The 24,862-nt window shown below is 44.2% G+C and overlaps 1 protein-coding gene across 1 annotated transcript; it reads right to left on the minus strand.

Moving 5' to 3' along the window:
* On the minus strand, positions 1–23,329 carry LOC139368991 (solute carrier family 25 member 33). Its single transcript, XM_071108528.1, has 7 exons — positions 23,120–23,329; positions 19,973–20,155; positions 14,595–14,672; positions 10,859–10,959; positions 7,772–7,838; positions 2,118–2,398; positions 1–1,502 (listed from the first exon to the last, which is right to left on the minus strand). Exons 1-7 carry the CDS (start codon positions 23,188–23,190, stop codon positions 1,300–1,302), a joined length of 984 nt encoding a protein of 327 aa, XP_070964629.1. The 5' UTR covers positions 23,191–23,329; the 3' UTR covers positions 1–1,299.
* Between the last annotated feature and the right edge of the window lie 1,533 nt (positions 23,330–24,862).

Here is a 24,862-nt window from a genome sequence, read left to right on the forward strand (position 1 = left end):
ACTTATTGATGCAATTTTATTGAGCCACTGGTCAAATAAGCATTCACGTTGTCGTTATATTGTAAAAGATGACCATGTTCTTTAACAAACACAATATTACAGATTCATCTGTATTCGTCATGTAAAATATGATGCATTACTCAGCGATAATTCTAATCAAAACTTCACCGTGTGGTAGTGAATAAATAAACTATCATGAGTGTGTGTGTGTGTGCTTTTGCCTGGCAAATAACAACTCTAGCTATGCCTCCACCTTCTTTCTCATCATTAGTGTGAAATGAAATAACCTGTAATGAAATAACCTGTAATGAAATAGCCTGTAATGAAATAGCCTGTAGCCAAAGAAAGTGGTGGAACGTTGGACATTCAACATGGATAAGCGTCAGAGAAACAGCATTTAACAATACAAATACAATAAAATAATTTAGTTGAACTTAACAGTGGCCCACCTATTCAGGTGACCTCTTTACCTCGTATGATTCAAAACGGAAACTAAAGTTCTTCTCGGGACATGGAGTTGTCCTAGCCCGATTCCCGGATCTGTTTGTGTCGTCTTGCCAACTTACAACTCAAAATGACAGCAGTGGAGTTGGTAATAACAGCACAAACCGATCTGGGACTCGGGCTAGAGTTGTCCTGTCATAAGTACCACAATTCTTGAGAGCGTAAAATTATTCTGAACACCTTAATAAACATAAAATGCTTCCATTAAAATAAAACATTATTTTCAGAGTCCCAAATGGCACCTTATTCCCTATTTATAGTGCACTACTTTAGACCAGAGCTCTATAGAACCCTATTCCCTATATATAGTGCACTACTTTAGACCAGAGCCCTATGGCACCCTATTCCCTATATAGTGCACTACTTTAGACCAGAGCCCTATGGCACCCTATTCCCTATATAGTGCACTACTTTAGACCAGAGCCCTATGGCACCCTATTCCCTATATAGTGCACTACTTTAGACCAGAGCCATATGGCACCCTATTCCTTACAGAGTGCACTACTTTTGACTAGAGCCTATAAGGCTCTGGTCAAAAGTAGTGACCTAAATAGGGATAGGGGATAGTTTTCCATTTGGGATGCACCCTTAAAAATCAGTTTCAGGTCCTTTGGATAACAGTAAAACCTGCTTTCAAATTGCTTCAAGAGAAACCAACAGTTCACAAAAAAAAAAAAAGTTTCCTTTCTTCTGCAATTGCACGATAGTCTCTTTCTTAGCCAACGTGCCTTGGGGTACAGCTACATAATGTTGCCCTTCCATCTGATGGGCCCGACCAGAACACGTCGTCATTGATCATTGCGAGGAGTCTCCCATCAGGTGGACAATGAGTTCGTAGGTGGAGAGGACGATGGCTGTGTTGGGGATCTGTCTGATGAGCTGTGGAATGAGTCCTCTGTAAAACGCAGCGTAGCCCTCCTCCACTGCCACCAACCGGGCTGTCTGGAAGAAGTACAGATATTTGCTGCCCTCTTCTCGCAGCCTTGTCCGAATCACCTCTGATGAAGGGAGACAAGACGCGTTAGAAGGTGATTTTGAATGAAGTTTACAGAGTATTTGACCCAAAGATGGAAGGAACGTTGGGAGTTTAATCTAAAAAAGACTGTTCACTCAAAAGGTCAAGTCTGTAGCTTTCTGGGCGACCCAACCAATAACACATAGAAATGCGAGTTATAGAGCTGTCGTTCTCATTGAAAGCCAGTCTAATAAGCTGTAGAGCCATTCTATGAGCGCCATTTCGATGCTTCCCCCTTTTTTATTTTTTAAAAGTTTAGATTTGGTTTTGTACACAGGCTTCAAAACAGCTTTAAAATGGATGTTTGGGTTATTCAAAAGACATTTCACAGGGGTTTAGATTTGTACAGATTTTAATGATTCTCTACTACACATCTTGTTTTGGCACAAACTGAAATTAGGCGAACATGATAGAATTTTGAGTCACGATGTGCGTTTGCTTATTCCACAGTAGACTCGATGGCCGTTGACTGGGCCGTTGTCATTTAAACAGCTACGGCTTGGCCTCCGACATCAATGTGCATTTTGTCCGTTGAGCTGTGGTTTGACAAGTTAATATCCTAACATCTTATTCACTACCCATTAATCCCCATGCTTACCGTGCGGGTAGGCTATGCAGGAAGCACAGCCCTTAGCGAAGGCAGCCGCCATCATCAGGCCTAGGAAGTCCGACGCCCCTTTTTCCGTCTCGCTGTTCGGCGACGTGAAGCGCGCTTCGTTCAGGCGTTTCTTCAGCGTCTCGTAGATGAGGAAACAGATCATGGTCTCGGAGATGCCAGCGTAGGACGCCGTCAGGCCCCGGTAGAAACCTCTCATGCCCTCGGTCTTGTAAACGTTACGGGCACACTGCAGCGCGTTCGTCTTCTTCTCCCCTCGCGCCCTGGAGGAAATTATCGAAGGTTAGATTAGACTGAAATAAACATTTTTTTAAGTAGGAACTTAAAATTAGTGGAAAACAGAAGAAAAACGGAGTGGTTCTATTTGAACCAATAGGAAATACTTGTTTTGCGCCAGGTTGCTATGGTTCGCCTCAATGCGGGGCTCCCGTGTGGCATAGCGGTCTAAGGCACTGCATCTCAGTGCTAGAGGCGTCACTACAGACCCCGGTTCGAATCCAGGCTGTATCATAACCGGCTGTGATTGGGAGCCCCATAGGGCGGCACACAATGGGACCAGCGTCGTACGGGTTTGGACAGGGTAGGCTGTCATTGAGGTGAGGTGTCCCCTAAAGCACCAGGTGTAGAGGTGTCCCCTAAAGCACCAGGTGTAGAGGTGTCAGGAGCTAGTCAACACTTCCCCTCCCCAAAACACATAAGTTGTCGTGTGGAGAAGTCAGCATACCTCAGACTCCAGTCAAATATGGAGTCTGAGGTACAAGCATTTCGCTACACCCGCAATAACATCGGCTATACACGTGTCTGTGACCAATAACATCTGCTATACACGTGAATGTAACCAATAACATTTGATTTGAATAGGTCACAGGACAAGATGAGGGGGGCATTCTCTCTCAAACAATACATCCTATATTCCATTTCCTTTCTCAAATATACATTTCAGTATATATATTTTTTAGCATCTTAATACATTTCAGAATATATCTTAGAAGAATATTTGATGAATTTTTCCTCTAGCAGTTAACACTAGTTTGAGGGACGAGCTATATAACACTAGTTTGAGGGACGAGCTACATAACACTAGTTTGAGGGACGAGCTACATGACACTAGTTTGAGGGACGAGCTACATGACACTAGTTTGAGGGACGAGCTACATGACACTAGTTTGAGGGACGAGCTACATGACACTAGTTTGAGGGACGAGCTACATGACACTAGTTTGAGGGACGAGCCATATGACACTAGTTTGAGGGACGAGCTACATAACACTAGTTTGAGGGACGAGCTATATAATACTAGTTTGAGGGACGAGCTATATAATACTAGTTTGAGGGACGAGCTATATAACACTAGTTTATAACACTAGTTTGAGGGACGAGCTACATAACACTAGTTTGAGGGACGAGCTATATGACACTAGTTTGAGGGACGAGCTACATAACACTAGTTTGAGGGACGAGCTATATAATACTAGTTTGAAGGACGAGCTATAACACTAGTTTGAGGGACGAGCTATATAACACTAGTTTATAACACTAGTTTGAGGGACGAGCTACATAACACTAGTTTGAGGGACGAGCTATATGACACTAGTTCGAGGGACGAGCTATATGACACTAGTTCGAGGGACGAGCTATATGACACTAGTTTGAGGGACGAGCTACATGACACTAGTTTGAGGGACGAGCTACATAACACTAGTTCGAGGGACGAGCTATATGACACTAGTTTGAGGGACGAGCTACATGACACTCGTTTGAGGGACGAGCTACATGACACTAGTTTGAGGGACGAGCTACATGACACTAGTTTGAGGGACGAGCTATATAACACTAGTTTGAGGTACGAGCTACATGACACTAGTTTGAGGGACGAGCTATATAACACTAGTTTGAGGGACGAGCTATATGACACTAGTTTGAGGGACGAGCTATATAACACTAGTTCGAGGGACGAGCTACATGACACTAGTTTGAGGGACGAGCTATATGACACTAGTTTGAGGGACGAGCTATATAACACTAGTTCGAGGGACGAGCTATAACACTAGTTTGAGGGATGAGCTACATAACACTAGTTTATAATACTAGTTTGAGGGACGAGCTACATAACACTAGTTTATAACACTAGTTTGAGGGATGAGCTACATAACACTAGTTTATAATACTACTTTGAGGGACGAGCTATATGACACTAGTTTGAGGGACGAGCTACATAACACTAGTTTGAGGGACGAGCTACGTGACACTAGTTTGAGGGACGAGCTACGTGACACTAGTTTGAGGGACGAGCTACGTGACACTAGTTTGAGGGACGAGCTATATGACACTAGTTTGAGGGACGAGCTATATTTTTTATTTATTTTTTATTTTACCTTTATTTAACCAGGCAAGTCAGTTAAGAACAAATTCTTATTTTCAATGACGGCCTGGGAACAGTGGGTTAACTGCCTGTTCAGGGGCAGAACGACAGATTTGTACCTTGTCAGCTCGGGGGTTTGAACTCGCAACCTTCCGGTTACTAGTCCAACGCTCTAACCACTAGGCTACCCTGCCTCAAACACTAGTTTGAGGGACGAGCTATATGACAATAGTTTGAGGGACGAGCTATATGACACTAGTTTGAGGGACGAGCTATATAACACTAGTTTGAGGGACGAGCTACATGACACTAGTTTGAGGGACGAGCTATATGACACTAGTTTGAGGGACGAGCTATAGAACACTAGTTTGAGGGACGAGCTATAGAACACTAGTTTGAGGGACGAGCTATATAACACTAGTTTGAGGGACGAGCTACATGACACTAGTTTGAGGGACGAGCTATATGACACTAGTTTGAGGGACGAGCTACATGACACTAGTTTGAGGGACGATCTATATAACACTAGTTTGAGGGACGAGCTATATGGACAAGTCCAAAGGGTAAACAGGATTTTAGGTCACCAGTTAACCTGCTTATCCTTGTAACTGACTTCAACACAGTCCTCTCTGCTCCAAAAAAATGGCACCCCCATATTCCCTACATAGTGCACTACTTTTGAATAGGGCTCTGGTCAAAAGTAGTGCCCTATATTAGGGAATAGGGGGAGGGGGGGTGCAATTTGGTACGCAAGCAGCCGCTTAATATAGCCTCCTCCTCCTCCTCCCACACAGCCTAATGCGTCAGCAGCTCGGGTATTTATGGACCTGCCTGGTCACATGTTAAACCATGCTGCACTGCGTAACACAAGGACAGCACTGCAGCTAAGATGTGGGGGCTCGTCAAAGGGCACATTACACGTGGTGGTGACCGGTGACTAGACTAGTTACAGTAACCCTGACATGGTCTGTACCATTAGTAGAGAACAAACTCTTGAAGGTGTCCGTCTGCATTTAAAGATGTAATCAAAAGATTTTAAAATAAATAAATAAATAAAACAAGAGCTGAACAGGTTAGGAATGTACTACATATATAACAGGAATGTACTACATATATAACAGGAATGTACTACATATATAACAGGAATGTACTACATATATAACAGGAATGTACTACATATATAACAGGAATGTACTACATATATAACAGGAATGTAAAGTACATATATAACAGGAATGTAAAGTACATATATAACAGGAATGTACTACATATATAACAGGAATGTACTACATATATAACAGGAATGTACTACATATATAACAGGAATGTACTACATATATAACAGGAATGTACTACATATATAACAGGAATGTACTACATATATAACAGGAATGTAAAGTACATATATAACAGGAATGTAAAGTACATATATAACAGGAATGTACTACATATATAACAGGAATGTACTACATATATAACAGGAATGTACTACATATATAACAGGAATGTAAAGTACATATATAACAGGAATGTAAAGTACATATATAACAGGAATGTACTACATATATAACAGGAATGTACTACATATATAACAGGAATGTAAAGTACATATATAACAGGAATGTACTACATATATAACAGGAATGTACTACATATATAACAGGAATGTAAAGTACATATATAACAGGAATGTACTACATATATAACAGGAATGTAAAGTACATATATAACAGGAATGTACTACATATATAACAGGAATGTACTACATATATAACAGGATGTACTACATATATAACAGGAATGTACTACATATATAACAGGAATGTACTACATATATAACAGGAATGTACTACATATATAACAGGAATGTACTACATATATAACAGGAATGTAAAGTACATATATAACAGGAATGTACTACATATATAACAGGAATGTACTACATATATAACAGGAATGTACTACATATATAACAGGATGTACTACATATATAACAGGAATGTACTACATATATAACAGGAATGTAAAGTACATATATAACAGGAATGTAAAGTACATATATAACAGGAATGTACTACATATATAACAGGAATGTACTACATATATAACAGGAATGTACTACATATATAACAGGAATGTACTACATATATAACAGGAATGTAAAGTACATATATAACAGGAATGTAAAGTACATATATAACAGGAATGTACTACATATATAACAGGAATGTAAAGTACATATATAACAGGAATGTACTACATATATAACAGGAATGTACTACATATATAACAGGAATGTAAAGTACATATATAACAGGAATGTACTACATATATAACAGGAATGTAAAGTACATATATAACAGGAATGTACTACATATATAACAGGAATGTACTACATATATAACAGGATGTACTACATATATAACAGGAATGTACTACATATATAACAGGAATGTACTACATATATAACAGGAATGTACTACATATATAACAGGAATGTACTACATATATAACAGGAATGTAAAGTACATATATAACAGGAATGTACTACATATATAACAGGATGTACTACATATATAACAGGAATGTACTACATATATAACAGGAATGTACTACATATATAACAGGAATGTAAAGTACATATATAACAGGATGTACTACATATATAACAGGAATGTACTACATATATAACAGGAATGTAAAGTACATATATAACAGGAATGTACTACATATATAACAGGAATGTACTACATATATAACAGGAATGTACTACATATATAACAGGAATGTACTACATATATAACAGGAATGTACTACATATATAACAGGAATGTACTACATATATAACAGGAATGTAAAGTACATATATAACAGGAATGTACTACATATATAACAGGAATGTACTACATATATAACAGGATGTACTACATATATAACAGGAATGTACTACATATATAACAGGAATGTAAAGTACATATATAACAGGAATGTAAAGTACATATATAACAGGAATGTACTACATATATAACAGGAATGTACTACATATATAACAGGAATGTACTACATATATAACAGGAATGTAAAGTACATATATAACAGGAATGTACTACATATATAACAGGAATGTACTACATATATAACAGGAATGTACTACATATATAACAGGAATGTAAAGTACATATATAACAGGAATGTACTACATATATAACAGGAATGTAAAGTACATATATAACAGGAATGTACTACATATATAACAGGAATGTAAAGTACATACTTTCTCTCCAGCTGCATCCTGGTCTTAACCATCCAGACAGGGTTCATGAGGGAGTTTGTAACAAAGGCTGAAACAGGAAGTAGAAATAGAGAGTTTCATGTCATATCACTGGATGGAGCAGGAGAGAGAGACGAGAGAGAGAGCGAGACAGAGAGAGACAGAGAGAGACACAGACAGAGAGAGACACAGACAGAGAGAGACACAGACAGAGAGAGACACAGACAGACAGACAGACAGACAGACAGACAGACAGACAGACAGACAGACAGACAGACAGACAGACAGACAGTGAGTGAGTTCAGGGAAAGAACAAAAGGTCAGGGAGGTCAAATCCTCCAGGATTCCTGACAGAGCAGAAATTAAATCATTGTACAACACATTATAAAAAGTGTGCAAAGCTGTCCATCAAGGCAAAGGGTGGCTATTTTGAATAATCTCCAGTATATTCTGATTTGTTTAACACTGTTTTTGTGGTTACTACATGATTCCATATGTGTTATTTCATAGTTTTGATGTCTTCACTATTATTCTGTCCAAACTTTTGACTGGTACTGTGCGTGTGTAAATACATACATACATACATACATGTTTTGGTGAACAAAATTCCCTCTATTTTTTTTCTTCATCGTGCTTAGATGCAAATGTTGCTCCTGTTTACACAACAGGTATAAAAAGCATTTGTTTGCATAAAGGCGGAAGCATTTACACGAATCCATCGCTTTGCGTTTCATACAGAATGAGGGTGTAGTGCTTCCACAGACACAGGGCTCTATATCCTCTACGTCCCAGGGCTCTATATCCTCTACGTCCCAGGGCTCTATATCCTCTACTTCCCAGGGCTCTACTTCCCAGGGCTCTACGTCCCAGGGCTCTACGTCCCAGGGCTCTATATCCTCTACGTCTCAGGGCTCTACGTCCCAGGGCTCTATATCCTCTACGTCCCAGGGCTCTATATCCTCTACGTCCCAGGGCTCTATATCCTCTACGTCCCAGGGCTCTATATCATCTACGTCCCAGGGCTCTATATCCTCTACGTCCCAGGGCTCTATATCCTCTACGTCCCAGGGCTCTATATCCTCTACGTCCAAGGGCTCTACGTCCCAGGGCTCTATATCCTCTACAATCCAGGGCTCTATATCCTCTACGTCCAAGGGCTCTACGTCCCAGGGCTCTATATCCTCTATGACCCAGGGCTCTATATCCTCTACGTCCAAGGGCTCTACGTCCCAGGGCTCTATATCCTCTACGCCCAAGGGCTCTACGTCCCAGGGCTCTATATCCTCTACGACACAGGGCTCTATATCCTCTACGTCCAAGGGCTCTACGTCCCAGGGCTCTATATCCTCTACGTCCCAGGGCTCTATATCCTCTACGTCCCAGGGCTCTATATCCTCTACGTCCCAGGGCTCTACGTCCCAGGGCTCTATATCCTCTACGATCCAGGGCTCTATATCCTCTACGTCCAAGGGCTCTACGTCCCAGGGCTCTATATCCTCTATGACCCAGGGCTCTATATCCTCTACGTCCAAGGGCTCTACGTCCCAGGGCTCTATATCCTCTACGTCCAAGGGCTCTACGTCCCAGGGCTCTATATCCTCTACGACACAGGGCTCTATATCCTCTACGTCCCAGGGCTCTATATCCTCTACGTCCCAGGGCTCTATATCCTCTACGCCGCAGGGCTCTACGTCCCAGGGCTCTATATCCTCTACGTCCCAGGGCTCTATGTCCTCTACGTCCCAGGGCTCTATGTCCTCTACGTCCCAGGGCTCTATATCCTCTACGTCCCAGGGCTCTACGTCCCAGGGCTCTACGTTCCAGGGCTCTATATCCTCTACGTCCCAGGGTTCTATATCCTCTACGTCCCAGGGCTCTATATCCTCTACGTCCAAGGGCTCTATATCCTCTACGTCCCAGGGCTCTATATCTTCTACGTCCCAGGGCTCTACGTCCCAGTGCTCTATATCCTCTATGTCCCAGGGCTCTATATCCTCTACGTCCCAGGGCTCTATGTCCTCTACGTCCCAGGGCTCTATATCCTCTACTTCCCAGGGCTCTACTTCCCAGGGCTCTACGTCCCAGGGCTCTACGTCCCAGGGCTCTATATCCTCTACGTCTCAGGGCTCTACGTCCCAGGGCTCTATATCCTCTACGTCCCAGGGCTCTATATCATCTACGTCCCAGGGCTCTATATCCTCTACGTCCCAGGGCTCTATATCCTCTACGTCCCAGGGCTCTATATCCTCTACGTCCCAGGGCTCTACGTCCCAGGGCTCTATATCCTCTACGATCCAGGGCTCTATATCCTCTACGTCCAAGGGCTCTACGTCCCAGGGCTCTATATCCTCTATGACCCAGGGCTCTATATCCTCTACGTCCAAGGGCTCTACGTCCCAGGGCTCTATATCCTCTACGTCCAAGGGCTCTACGTCCCAGGGCTCTATATCCTCTACGACACAGGGCTCTATATCCTCTACGTCCCAGGGCTCTATATCCTCTACGTCCCAGGGCTCTATATCCTCTACGCCGCAGGGCTCTACGTCCCAGGGCTCTATATCCTCTACGTCCCAGGGCTCTATGTCCTCTACGTCCCAGGGCTCTATGTCCTCTACGTCCCAGGGCTCTATATCCTCTACGTCCCAGGGCTCTACGTCCCAGGGCTCTACGTCCCAGGGCTCTATATCCTCTACGTCCCAGGGCTCTATATCCTCTACGTCCCAGGGTTCTATATCCTCTACGTCCCAGGGCTCTATATCCTCTACGTCCAAGGGCTCTACGTCCCAGGGCTCTATATCCTCTACGTCCCAGGGCTCTATATCCTCTACGTCCCAGGGCTCTACGTCCCAGTGCTCTATATCCTCTACGTCCCAGGGCTCTATATCCTCTACGTCCCAGGGCTCTATGTCCTCTACGTCCCAGGGCTCTATATCCTCTACTTCCCAGGGCTCTACGTCCCAGGGCTCTACGTCCCAGGGCTCTATATCCTCTACGTCCCAGGGCTCTACGTCCCAGGGCTCTACGTCCTCTACGTCCCAGGGCTCTATATCCTCTACGTCCCAACGTGTTCTGCTTCAGACTGAGTCTCACCTGCAAAGCCAGCTGAGGACATGTGCACCACTCCACTGTTGGGGACGAAGACCCCGTTGAACGTCTCTTTCGCCTTCTTGTAGGCAGCAAAATAAATAGCTCTGCAACGACACAAGACGGAGGGAGGTGAGAAAATGGAAATGACAAATTGGTGATAACCCCCTGAATGAATGAATAATGATCCCATCTTTAGAAGTGTGTGTGTGTATGTGTGTGTGTGTGTGTGTGTGTGTGTGTGTGTGTGTATGTGTGTGTGTGTGTGTAACATCACGTTTCCCAGAGATGCCTGTGCTGTGAAGCAGCAGTCTCTGACAGGGCTAGCCAAACATGCTGTCTGTCCTGTCCAGAGCAGTCTCATTTTTTTCTGCTATGCATTTGGAACAGCCAACCCCAATCCCTGTGTGTGTGTGTGTGTGTGTGTGTGTGTGTGTGTGTGTGGGGGGGGGGGGGGGGGGGAAGAGTTCACAGGCAGGAGCAGAATGGGCTGATTAAGAACAGAGAGGGAGGATTAGATGGCTGATACTTAGTGAGGACTGTATACTATGTAGTGTATACTATGTAGTGTATACTATGTAGTGTATATAAACCCTGGGGTGGAAAAGGGCTCAGGTCTACATTGGGATCATCCTGTTACCTCCGTTAAAGTAAAGAACATCAAAAGGCCTGAAGCTGTGTTTTTCTTGTATCCCCCCCTCTGTCAGTATACAGTATAACCACGTCTGGCTTTCCAATAATATCCCGCTCCGTGAATGAAAACAAAGGGTTCCATGAAATACGGACTACTTTCTGTTAATGTTTACATGACCACGGGTCAATGTCTTAACGATGTCACCCTCTATCCCTAGAAAAATCAACACTATACTGCAACTGTGTCACTTATAAAGCGGCGTCGTGTTCATCAGGGCACAGTGTAGCAAAAAAAAAAAAATTTTTTTTTTGCGACGGAAAACAAAAGCACGCGTTTCTTATTGGACGAGTTCAGATAGAAGCTCTCCATTTTGTGTCTACTGAACAGGCCCCTGCTTTGTTCTCTTCCACCTCACCATTCTGCTCTGCCATCCTATCACCACAGGTTACTGGAGCTGCCATCCTATCGCCACAGGTTACTGGAGCTGCCATCCTATCACCACAGGTTACTGGAGTTGCCATCCTATCGCCACAGGAGGTTACTGGAGCTGCCATCCTATCACCACAGGTTACTGGAGCTGCCATCCTATCACCACAGGTTACTGGAGCTGCCATCCTATCGCCACAGATTACTGGAGCTGCCATCCTATCGCCACAGGAGGTTACTGGAGCTGCCATCCTATCACCACAGGTTACTGGAGCTGCCATCCTATCACCACAGGTTACTGGAGCTGCCATCCTATCACCACAGGTTACTGGAGCTGCCATCCTATCACCACAGGTTACTGGAGCTGCCATCCTATCACCACAGGTTACTGGAGCTGCCATCCTATCACCACAGGTTACTGGAGTTGCCATCCTATCGCCACAGGAGGTTACTGGAGCTGCCATCCTATCACCACAGGTTACTGGAGCTGCCATCCTATCACCACAGGTTACTGGAGCTGCCATCCTATCGCCACAGGAGGTTACTGGAGCTGCCATCCTATCGCCACAGGAGGTTACTGGAGCTGCCATCCTATCACCACAGGTTACTGGAGCTGCCATCCTATCACCACAGGTTACTGGAGCTGCCATCCTATCACCACAGGTTACTGGAGCTGCCATCCTATCACCACAGGTTACTGGAGCTGCCATCCTATCACCACAGGTTACTGGAGCTGCCATCCTATCACCACAGGTTACTGGAGCTGCCATCCTATCACCACAGGTTACTGGAGCTTCCATCCTATCACCACAGGTTACTGGAGCTGCCATCCTATCACCACAGGTTACTGGAGCTGCCATCCTATCGCCACAGGTTACTGGAGCTGCCATCCTATCACCACAGGTTACTGGAGCTGCCATCCTATCACCACAGGTTACTGGAGCTGCCATCCTATCACCACAGGTTACTGGAGCTGCCATCCTATCGCCACAGGAGGTTACTGGAGCTGCCATCCTATCGCCACAGGTTACTGGAGCTGCCATCCTATCACCACAGGAGGTTACTGGAGCTGCCATCCTATCACCACAGGTTACTGGAGCTGCCATCCTATCGCCACAGGTTACTGGAGCTGCCATCCTATCACCACAGGTTACTGGAGCTGCCATCCTATCACCACAGGTTACTGAAGCTGCCATCCTATCACCACAGGTTACTGGAGCTGCCATCCTATCACCACAGGTTACTGGAGCTGCCATCCAATCGCCACAGGTTACTGGAGCTGCCATCCTATCACCACAGGTTACTGGAGCTGCCATCCTATCGCCACAGGTTACTGAAGCTGCCATCCTATCGCCACAGGTTACTGAAGCTGCCATCCTATCACCACAGGTTACTGGAGCTGCCATCCTATCACCACAGGAGGTTACTGGAGCTGCCATCCTATCACCACAGGAGGTTCCTGGAGCTGCCATCCTATCACCACAGGAGGTTCCTGGAGCTGCCATCCTATCACCACAGGTTACTGGAGCTGCCATCCTATCACCACAAGAGGTTCCTGGAGCTGCCATCCTATCACCACAGGTTACTGGAGCTTCCATCCTATCACCACAGGTTACTGGAGCTGTCATCCTATCACCACAGGAGGTTACTGGAGCTGCCATCCTATCACCACAGGAGGTTCCTGGAGTTGCCATCCTATCACCACAAGAGGTTCCTGGAGCTGCCATCCTATCACCACAGGAGGTTACTGGAGCTGCCATCCTATCACCACAGGTTACTGGAGCTGCCATCCTATCGCCACAGGTTACTGGAGCTGCCATCCTATCACCACAGGTTACTGGAGCTGCCATCCTATCGCCACAGGTTACTGGAGCTGCCATCCTATCACAACAGGAGGTTCCTGGAGCTGCCATCCTATCACCACAGGTTACTGGAGCTGCCATCCTATCGCCACAGGAGGTTCCTGGAGCTGCCATCCTATCACCACAGGTTACTGGAGCTGCCATCCTATCACCACAGGAGGTTCCTGGAGCTGCCATCCTATCACCACAGGTTACTGGAGCTGCCATCCTATCACCACAGGAGGTTCCTGGAGCTGCCATCCTATCACCACAGGTTACTGGAGCTGCCATCCTATCACCACAGGAGGTTCCTGGAGCTGCCATCCTATCACCACAGGAGGTTACTAGAGCTGTCATCCTATCACCACAGGTTACTGGAGCTGCCATCCTATCACCACAGGAGGTTACTGGAGCTCATTAGTGATTGGAGGATTGGTAACCAGATGCTGAAGTTAACGGAAAGAACATCACTCCAGTAGATTATTGGCCTTTCATTTTAAGAAAAGGCCAACTATTTCCCCATATCCTTAGGAGATGGTTAGATTAGAAAACATAATAATAACTGGGCCCAGGTTGGGGTAATCTGGGCCTTTCGCACCAACACAGTGAAACAAAGGAAAACCCTGTTATTAGGAAATGGTGTTGTCGTAAGATATTGTTCCTGCCCAGTTGTTAAAGTCTAACCATCTGTCAATTGAGATGGCATGGTGTGTGTGTGTGTGTGTGTGTGTCATGTTAGTGCACACGGAAAGTTAGAAACACATCCACACACAAAACAGTACTTCCACCAAATCCACTCTGTTAAATGCAGTGTAGAAGGTGGACTGCAGGGTGGGCTTACCTTGAAGGGGCGACACCGACAAGATTTGGACCCAGTCCCCGGAAAAGAGACCTTGGACCCTCTTTTTCTAGAATTGACCTAGAAATGGGAAGATTTTTTTTTTTTTAAATACATTTTTCATTGACTTCTAAAAAAAAAAGGTTTCTCATTGTGATGAATCTTTTTTTTGCAGAAGATTCTTCTGAGTTTGTTCCGTAAAATTCACACACAGTTTGCTCACACACACAGGTATTGTTCTCACACACTCACAGGTATCGTTCTCACACACTCACAGGTATCGTTCTCACACACACACAGGTATCGTTCTCACACACACACACAGGTATCGTTCTCACATACACGCAGGTATCGTTCTCACATACACGCAGGTATCGTTCTCACATACACACAGGTATCGTTCTCACATACACACAGGTATCGTTCTCACATACACGCAGGTATCGTTCTCACACACTCACAGGTATCGTTCTCACACACTCACAGGTATCGTTCTCACATACACTTATTTATGACCCTAGGAAAGGATGACCTTTATGCCAGTAGCTGACAAACAGGTATGAGTCAGGTGGGTGGACACACCGACAGGTATGAGTCAGGTGGGTGGACACACCGACAGGTATGAGTCAGGTGGGTGGACACACCGACAGGTATGAGCCAGGTGGGTGGACACACCGACAGGTATGAGCCAGGTGGGTGGACACACCGACAGGTATGAGCCAGGTGGGTGGACACACCTACAGGTATGAGCCAGGTGGGTGGACACACCTACAGGTATGAGCCAGGTGGGTGGACACACCTACAGGTATGAGCCAGGTGGGTGGACACACCTACAGGTATGAGCCAGGTGGGTGGACACACCTACAGGTATGAGCCAGGTGGGTGGACACATCGACAGGTATGAGCCAGGAGGGTGGACACACCGACAGGTACGAGCCAGGAGGGTGGACACACCGACAGGTACGAGCCAGGTGGGTGGACACACCGACAGGTATGAGCCAGGTGGGTGGACACCCCGACAGGTATGAGCCAGGTGGGTGGACACCCCGACAGGTATGAGCCAGGTGGGTGGACACACCTACAGGTATGAGCCAGGTGGGTGGACACACCGACAGGTACGAGCCAGGAGGGTGGACACACCGACAGGTACGAGCCAGGAGGGTGGACACCCCGACAGGTATGAGCCAGGTGGGTGGACACCCCGACAGGTATGAGCCAGGTGGGTGGACACCCCGACAGGTATGAGCCAGGTGGGTGGACACACCTACAGGTATGAGCCAGGTGGGTGGACACACCGACAGGTATGAGCCAGGAGGGTGGACACACCGACAGGTACGAGCCAGGAGGGTGGACACCCCGACAGGTACGAGCCAGGTGGGTGGACACCCCGACAGGTATGAGCCAGGTGGGTGGACACACCTACAGGTCGGCTGATGCATAAGTCCCACTCTCTGCTATATAAAAGCACAGCTGTTTTCTAGGACAATGTTGCCCGCACATTTTGGTCCCCTCTCCCTCACTGTAACTACGTCATTTTAGTCAACTAGGCCTAAAAGAAAAACACTGTTCATGTTACTACGCGGCACAATACGGACTTACAGAGTTAGTTATATCGCCAAAGTAAAGACAGCAACCAAGCATGAACTTCTCACATTGGAAAAAAACAAAACAAGGATTTTGAATACAACAATGATTGGCTAAATGAACCAAAACAGATACTTGAAGGCTGTTGTGTAACTTAAGAGTTGCAATGGCTCATGTCCAAACTGCACTGGGTAAACCGGTTGACAATATTATTTGAGCCAATCACCCATTCAGCGGGAGTCCTGCCCACACTGGTTCAGTCAGTCAGCCAAAGGCCTCAAGCTCTAAATCCTTGAAGTGAGAAACATGAGAAACCCCCAGAGCACAGTAGAAGTGGTCAATTCAGCACAGCTTCCTCTTCGTGTTCAATTTGGCAGAGGCACAGTGACACCATGGCTCTCACACCAGCGAACCGATTGCTGCAGCTGTACATAGTCCATCTGTAAAGAACCCACCCAATCTATCTATCTCATCCCCATACTGTTTTTATTTACTTTTCTGCTCTTTTGCCCACCAGTATCTCTACTCGCACATCATCATCTGCTCATTTATCAACTCAGTGTTAATCTGCTAAATTGTAATTCTTCGCTACTATTGGCCTATTTATTGCCTACCTCCTCATGCATTTTGCACACACTGTATATAGACTTTCTTTTTTCTCTCCTGTGTCACTGACTTGTTTATTCCATGTTATTCCATGTGTTGTTGTCTGTGTCAAACTTGTTTTAAACTAGTTTTAAACACCCTCTGTGGACTGAGGCAACCCTGCTTGCTTCCTGCCCAAAACAGGCCCTGAGCCTCAGGCTCAGCACTTACATAAGTAGCATCAGCACTTACATAAGTAGTCCTCACTGTACGTGTGTGTCCTTGCCTGCCTTCCTAGTAGTAAAACACATTCCCAACATGCTCTGTGGTGGAGGCGGCAGTGTGTCTGTGCTCCCCACACCTGGACGAAGAGAGATTAGATCAGAGCAGGATTCTCAGTCTTTAATCTTAAATACTTCTTTATAGAATATTAATTTAAACTGAACAAAAATATAAAAACACAACAAATGTTGGTCTCATGTTTCATGACCTGAAATAAAAGATTCCAGAAAAATGTCCAAATTAAAAAAAAAAAAAAAGCTTATTTCTCTCAAATGTTGTGCACAAATTTGTTCTAACACATCTGTTAGTGAGCATTTCTCCTTTGCCGAGATAATCCATCCACCTGACAGGTGTGACATATCAAGAAGCTGATTTAAAAAAAGGATGATCATTACACAGGTGCACCTTGGGCTGGGGACAATTAAAACAACTAAAAAGTGCAGTTTTTTGTCATACAACACAACCCCACAAATGTCTCAAGTTGAGAGAGCAGTTGGCATGCTGACTGCAGGAATATCCACCAGAGCTGTTGCCAGAGAATTTATAATGTTTCTTCTCTACCATAAGCCGCTTTCAATGTCATTTTAGAGAATTTGGCAGTACGTCCAATCCGGATTCTACACCTGCGGGACTGTCGGAGACCACGAAAACTGTGGGTTTGCACAACTTGAAGAATTTCTGCAACAAACAAAAAAACTGTCAGAAACCACATCCACTGACAGCTGGAACAGCGGGCATCTGGCAATCAGGAGAGTACTATACCAAGTGGATCGGACATTGTTATGGGTAGGGAACGCAGGGGGGGTGAAAGTTGATCATATCCTGATCCTACACGAGGCTGTGGTATTAGTTCTTCCTGCTGTGGCGCTGTTCACTTGTCTCCTTCTATAGACGGGTGGGGTTGTTTAGCCAAAAAATGTTTTTTTTAAAAATGATGCGTGCGCCACCGTGGTGTAAAACAGGCAGGGTTGGCTTAGAATCAAAGGATTGTTGACGTCATGGAAACTATATATTTTCTCTCCATGGTAACAACTATATCAAGCACGTGGTTTCCATGTAGTTAATACCACTTCATTCCCCCATGTTCCGGCCATTATTACGAGCTGTCCTGCCCTCGGCGGCCTCCTGTTCCCCCTCACTTATACGAGCCCCTCACCGTAAGACCCACAGTAGAGACTGTCCCCACGTTAATTGAGCTCACCAGCTTGTAGCCCTAAAAACCAGTAATGAGTTACTTCTGGTTGGTTCAGTCATTCCTATGGGGAAAATTAATTGGGGAAAGAATAAGGTTGTGGGATAGACGACAATAATAAGGTCTGAGGTGAACACAGGCTTAGGAGATCTGACCTCTGTGAATTATGAAGACTTCATGTTTTGTTCTATGAGATAATATCAGTCAGTTAACATGACCTCTATGAATGATGAAGACTTCATGTTTTGTTCTATGAGATAATATCAGTCAGTTAACATGACCTCTGTGAATGATGAAGACTTCCTGTTTTGTTCTATGAGATAATATCAGTCAGTTAACATGACCTCTATGAATGATGAAGACTTCATGTGAGCTTCAGAATTCACAAAAAGTGACGTTAGCCGATGTAGCTTATATCATAGAACAAAACGTATACGATCTCCTAAACCTGTGTTTACCTCAGACCTTATATTCAGTGATTATCCAAAAACGGCATTCATTTTCCCCATAGGCTTTGTCCAACGAACAATGGAGGAGTGCCTACAAAAAGACGCCATTTCCATTTCCCTCTATTATAAGAAGAACAACCCCTTACCGTAACACCCATTGTAGATGAGCATATGCTAATAAGGAAGGACAACCCCTTACCGTAAGACCCATTGTAGATGAGCACCATGCTAATAAGGAATGACAACCCCTTATCGTAACACCCATTGTAGATGAGCATATGCTAATAAGGAAGGACAACCCCTTACCGTAAGACCCATAGTAGATGAGCCCCATGCTAATAATAAAGACAACCCCTTACCGTAAGACCCATAGTAGACTACACGCTAATAATAATAAGAAGAGGAACAACCCCTTACCGTAAGACCCATAGTAGATGAGCCCCATGCTAATAAGGAAGGACAACCCCTTACCGTAAGACACATTGTAGATGAGCCCCATGATAATAATAAAGACAACCCCTTACCGTAAGACACATTGTAGATGAGCCCCATGCTAATAAGGAAGGACAACCCCTTACCGTAAGACCCATAGTAGATGAGCCCCGTGCTAATAATAAAGACAACCCCTTACCGTAAGACCCATAGTAGACTAGCCCCATGCTAATAAGGAAGGACAACCCCTTACCGTAAAAGCCATAGTAGACTAGCCCCATGCTAATAAGGAAGGACAACCCCTTACCGTAAAAGCCATAGTAGACTAGCCCCATGCTAATAAGGAAGGACAACCCCTTACCGTAAAAGCCATAGTAGACTAGCCCCATGCTAATAAGGAAGGACAACCCCTTACCGTAAAAGCCATAGTAGACTAGCCCCATGCTAATAAGGAAGGACAACCCCTTACCGTAAAAGCCATAGTAGACTAGCCCCATGCTAATAAGGAAGGACAACCCCTTACCCTAAGACCCATAGTAGACTAGCGCCACACTAATAAGAAGAAAAGGGACAACCCCTTACCGTAAGACCCATAGTAGACTAGCCCCATGCTAATAAGGAAGGACAACCCCTTACCGTAAGACCCATAGTAGACTAGCCCCATGCTAATAAGGAAGGACAACCCCTTACCCTAAGACCCATAGTAGACTAGCGCCACACTAATAAGAAGAAAAGGGACAACCCCTTACCGTAAGACCCATTGTAGATGAGCCCCATGCTAATAAGGAAGGACAACCCCTTACCGTAAGACCCATTGTAGATGAGCCCCATGCTAATAAGGAAGGACAACCCCTTACCGTAAGACCTGCAGCAGGCCAGGTGGTGTAATGGTGCCTGAGCCTGGTCTGATGACCCCAGTACCATTGAGAGTGCCCAGTTGGACCTGGAACATGGGCCGTAGCGTGATGCCTGAAGACTGCAACCTGGTCTTCAGCACCTCCAGAGGACAAGTCACAATGGCTCCCACCGTGCCGCTACATCTGCAGAGAGGAAGTTGAACATTTGTTGACAACATTTCTATAACACGGTAACAACAATATATAGGTCAGGGCTTTTAAGTCATCTGCACTACATCTTTAACGAGAAAAGGAAAACTAATCAATAAGACATTATTAATAAATTACTAACATGACGGAGGACAATAGAGACGGAGCTCAAGTAACCCGTGTAAAAGATTACCAGAAGTGGATTACCGCCAGAGGTGGAGAATGTTTGCTGACAAATGAGTGACCAGGTTTTTTTTTATGTGTCAGGGGTAGAACACACAAAAAAAGGCATCCCTATAGCCCAGGGGTGGGCAACTCCAGTCCTCGAGGCCTGATGGGTGTAACACTTGTTCTCCATCCCTAGCAAACACCGCGGATTAATCAAATTGCATTCTAAAACTGGAGATCGTGATTAGGTGATTATTGGAGTCCGATGTGTTAGCTGGGGGCAAAACTGTGACACCAATTAGACCCTCGAGGACTGGAATTGCTCACCCTCTCTATATCCTGAGCCTAATAGACGTTTAAATCTCCAAACCATGCACTTTATTTAATTTATGACTGTAACAAGTCAGGGATAGTCTCGAGTGACATCATAAAAATACCCGTCTACAACCCCTGTCCATCCAAGACAAGTTTAGACGGGAGACAGAATCAGATTAGTTTAGCATAAGCTTCATCTAGTGTGTCAATCCTGTACTCCCTGCCCTGTACTCTGTGTCTAAAGGGCAGGTCAACTGCCAAATGCAAGGGATTCCAATTCCTAACACCCAGCTAGACATCCATTCACTGTTTATCATGTCATTCCTCCTAGCGGCCTGGGACACCATAAGATAAGATAAATGATACAGAGTCACATAACCCTACGCACCCTTGGGAACTAACCGTAAAATGGCTACAGGCCAGATGCCCTGATTGACACTCAAAGTTAAATGTTTACATTTGAAACTACCACTCACTGGGCATTCATTTACAAATGAAGGCACTGTGAGAGTCCTGTGTAAATATAGACTAGTTCTCAATGTCATGCCTGGAAAGTGCACTGCACCGTGGCAGCCTATGCAAAGTACCAGGACCTGCAGGACAAGTGAAACTAGATGTAGGATCTCAAGCAAAAAAAATAATGTAGTACTGTCTGAAATGATAAGAGGAAACTAATCTGTTTGCTCCAATCAACTGTAGATACACAATGGGGTGTGTGAAGTAGCTACTAATCTTCTTTTTTTTGAATTATCATATCATGCATGATATGACAAATAAAGTTATTATCACCATTCTGGTACTTCTTGTCATTGGCTAAGATATTCAGACACACACACACACACACGATAGATATACTACATATGACTGGGATTTATATTCCTCTGTGGGATTATTATAGTATCAGTGTGTAGTAAATGCAATATCGGCGCTAGGTATTGAATGGTGCTTTCCCAAATATCAACAGCTGTCAATGGATGACCTTAACTGATTGAGTGATAAGTACTGGCTTCCAAAACAAGGTTTCAGCTTCCAGGTTAAAGAGATGGTTGGACTCGCTCTCGCTCTCTCTCACGACTTGCTAGCTAGTGTAGCTAGCTATATATTAGCTAATATACATTTTTAGGATGGGTACCTTAAGATCCTCTTTCCCCTCTATGGCAGAATCAAATGTTATCTATGTATAGTTTAGAGTCGGCCATTGTGTAAACTGCAGTAGCTAACACGGAGACAGTTTGCTAGTTTAGCACTTAGCATGCTCTATAAATCAGGGATTCCCCAAACTGTGGCTCCCCTCCCTTGGTGCACGTTGTTATTTTGTCCTAGCGCTACACAGCTGATTCAAACTTTGGTTATTTGAATCAGCTGTGTAGTGTTAGGACAAAATAACCAACTCATCTTCAAGCTTTGGTTATTTGTATCAGCTGTGTAGTGTTAGGACAAAATAACCAACTCATCGTCAAGCTTTGGTTATTTGAATCAGCTGTGTAGTGTTAGGACAAAATAACCAACTCATCTTCAAGCTTTGGTTATTTGTATCAGCTGTGTAGTGTTAGGACAAAATAACAAAACATGCACGGAGCCTCAGACCGACTTTTTGGGAAACTCTCATGAAGATAATACATTTTTAAAAAACGATGATTAATTTTAAAAAAAGTTAAGGTTAGGCATAAGGTTAGTGCTATTGTTTAGGTTTAAAATCTGATTTTACGAAGATACATTTTAGAAATAGGGCAAAGAGTTTTGTGGCAACCATGTGACGTTAATGAGGGTCAGAAAGACTGCGCCACTTGACATCTAATACCACATCAAATTAAAAACATTCATCATCTTGATATTTACGACGCTGGTGTTTTATTATATCTCAAGTGTTATCAACTTTATAGAAATAGACAGCATCACAAATGGCTAAGATGCTCACATTTCCTGCATAAAGTTAGCTAACGTAAATGTTAACGTGATAGCTAGAATAGCGGCTAGCTCGCTTCAGAAATCAATATGCGGTTGATTAATAACAGTGAGAATGATACTAATTGGCCACCTGACATTGCATAACTACTCTTGAACCTGTACATTTGCTTGACGAGACGAGGTATAGGACGAGATACCCAGCCGGTACCGGTTCAAACTAAACGGATGATACTAAAAAAGGGGGTGCGTTCGTAAAAGCATCAGTTAATTCTGCGCTCTAAAATCGAAAGTAAAAAGCCGAAGCGAGTTTATCGAACGCACCCCAGTAAACATATACTAGTTAACCAGTTAACAAAACAACTCGTCTGAAACACATCGACATTGTACATCATTACAGGTAGCTAACAAACGCATGTTATAGCTAGCTAGCCAGCTAGCCCTTCTCACGCCATCGGGAACGAGAGGCAAATAGCTAGCTACTGTAACTTCCCTTTCAATACAAATATTCAGCTACGCTATCTAGCTGTCACATTTGAGGGGGAAAAAATGTCGGATAGGATGACTTACCCCCCCGCGAAGAGATGTAATAACGTATTATTATTCTGTGCCATTTTTTTTTTTTTAAACACTATAACCATAATCTTATTTTTCTTCCCGTAAATATAATATTTATGAATCAGAGACTTCAATGTGGCTTTTCTTGCTCATCAACTGTTGTCCTCCACCCGGCTTTCTCTGAATAGGACCAACTCTGCTGCAACAGCATCTGAAGAGATTAATTAATTTGCGTCATGGGGGGCTGGTAGGGGGAGTTGTCCGTGACGTAGAGAGGTCTGACAACAGCACAGGGGGTGTCTCTTTTATTTATGGAAAGAAGATTGACCAATTGATTGACAGAACGGTTGACAACAAAGAGAAATGAATAGTATCCAATAGAAACAATGTACTCAAAGTCTGATGTCCTATTCTACCCTTAGTCAATGTTACTGATAAAAATAACTTTACAGGTGGAAGCAATTGCCATTTAACGTTACTTTCACTGAGCCATTGTACTAAGAGAGAACATAAAGGAGAGAGGACAGAAAGCTATCTTAATGCATACAGAGTGATTCCACTAGTGGACACACACAAGGCTATCTCTCAATCCATAGAGTTGAAGGTCTCCACACCATAGAGAATGATAGAGGCCTCTAGATGTGGATAACCCAACTTTTTGCATGGACATTGCCATTGAGGGCTTCCACCATTTTAAAGTAGTCAACTGGGTGGGGATTCCTATGGGTTAAGGAAGGATTGCTTATTTCCTTCCAGGTCATCAGGAGGGCTCAGCCAATTAATTATACTCGTGAGCAAACATTCCATAACTACAGGTGGTTGTAAATCGCCAATCTTGGCTTTATACTTGTTCAAACAACACCCTCCAGGGGGCAGTATGCACCTTTTCAGTTTGTTTACCAACTCATAGAAGTAGTAGAAGAAAATGGACTGCTTCAAAATGGAGATGACCCATGCTCTCTCAGACACCATAATGAGACAGATACAATGATGCGATGTCTATCTAAGTCTATGGTCTATACCTGTGACCACTTCAGCACAACAACCCCACCTACCCCCACCTATTGAAAGGGTAAAGGCTTGATTTGTACTGGGCCACAGGCTGGCTTTTTCCAGTTTTCAACAGACCAATTGTCTGCTGCTAGGTTTATTACTAATTTACAAAAGTGAACCGATATGTGAATTCATAGGCTGCGATTCTGGATACTGATCAATAAGTTACAAACGTCCCAGTTTTCACCACACACAACAACAACAAAAAACATTTGTTTTCATAACATCTGGATGACAATTTTAGCAGGGGCAACTATGTTAAACACCAATGATTTGTTTTGGTTTTAATACTGCACAGCACCTTCACCTGTTTGAGAACAAAGTAAATCCCCTTTTGTCTTACAGTAGGCCTGTATGCCAATCATCTACCTACTTCTACTTTTCCCTAAAACAAGCAGGCATAAAAAAATATATATATACATATCGTTCTTCCATTTTAGTTTAGGGGGTGAACATGACACCTGGACACCATGACCATTCACTGTGGCATCCGAAAGAGGTCTGTAGACACGTGACATGGAGTGTTGTGTGTCTACTGAGCGGCCAGCCAGCCCACCCAGCCAGCCAATGAGAGGTGAGGGTGTGCAAACCCGGGTTCAAGCACTATTGGATATGCTTGATTGAGTGTGCCTGTTGAAATGGAACCAATCAGAAAGACAAAAAAAAAAAAAACACAAACATCGACCATCTGGCACTAAAACA

Source organism: Oncorhynchus clarkii, chromosome 16 (assembly GCF_045791955.1).
Source record: "Oncorhynchus clarkii lewisi isolate Uvic-CL-2024 chromosome 16, UVic_Ocla_1.0, whole genome shotgun sequence".
NCBI lineage: Eukaryota > Metazoa > Chordata > Actinopteri > Salmoniformes > Salmonidae > Oncorhynchus > Oncorhynchus clarkii.

Coding starts and splice junctions, on each gene's coding strand:
- LOC139368991 (XM_071108528.1), bottom strand. CDS start 23,190: ATGGTTATAGTGTTTAAAAAAAAAAAAATGGCACAGAATAATAATACG. Junction 14,673..19,972: donor GGCCTGCTGCAGGTCTTACG/GTAAGGGGTTGT, acceptor TCCCATTTCTAG/GTCAATTCTAGAAAAAGAGG. Junction 10,960..14,594: donor GTCGGTGTCGCCCCTTCAAG/GTAAGCCCACCC, acceptor GTGTCGTTGCAG/AGCTATTTATTTTGCTGCCT.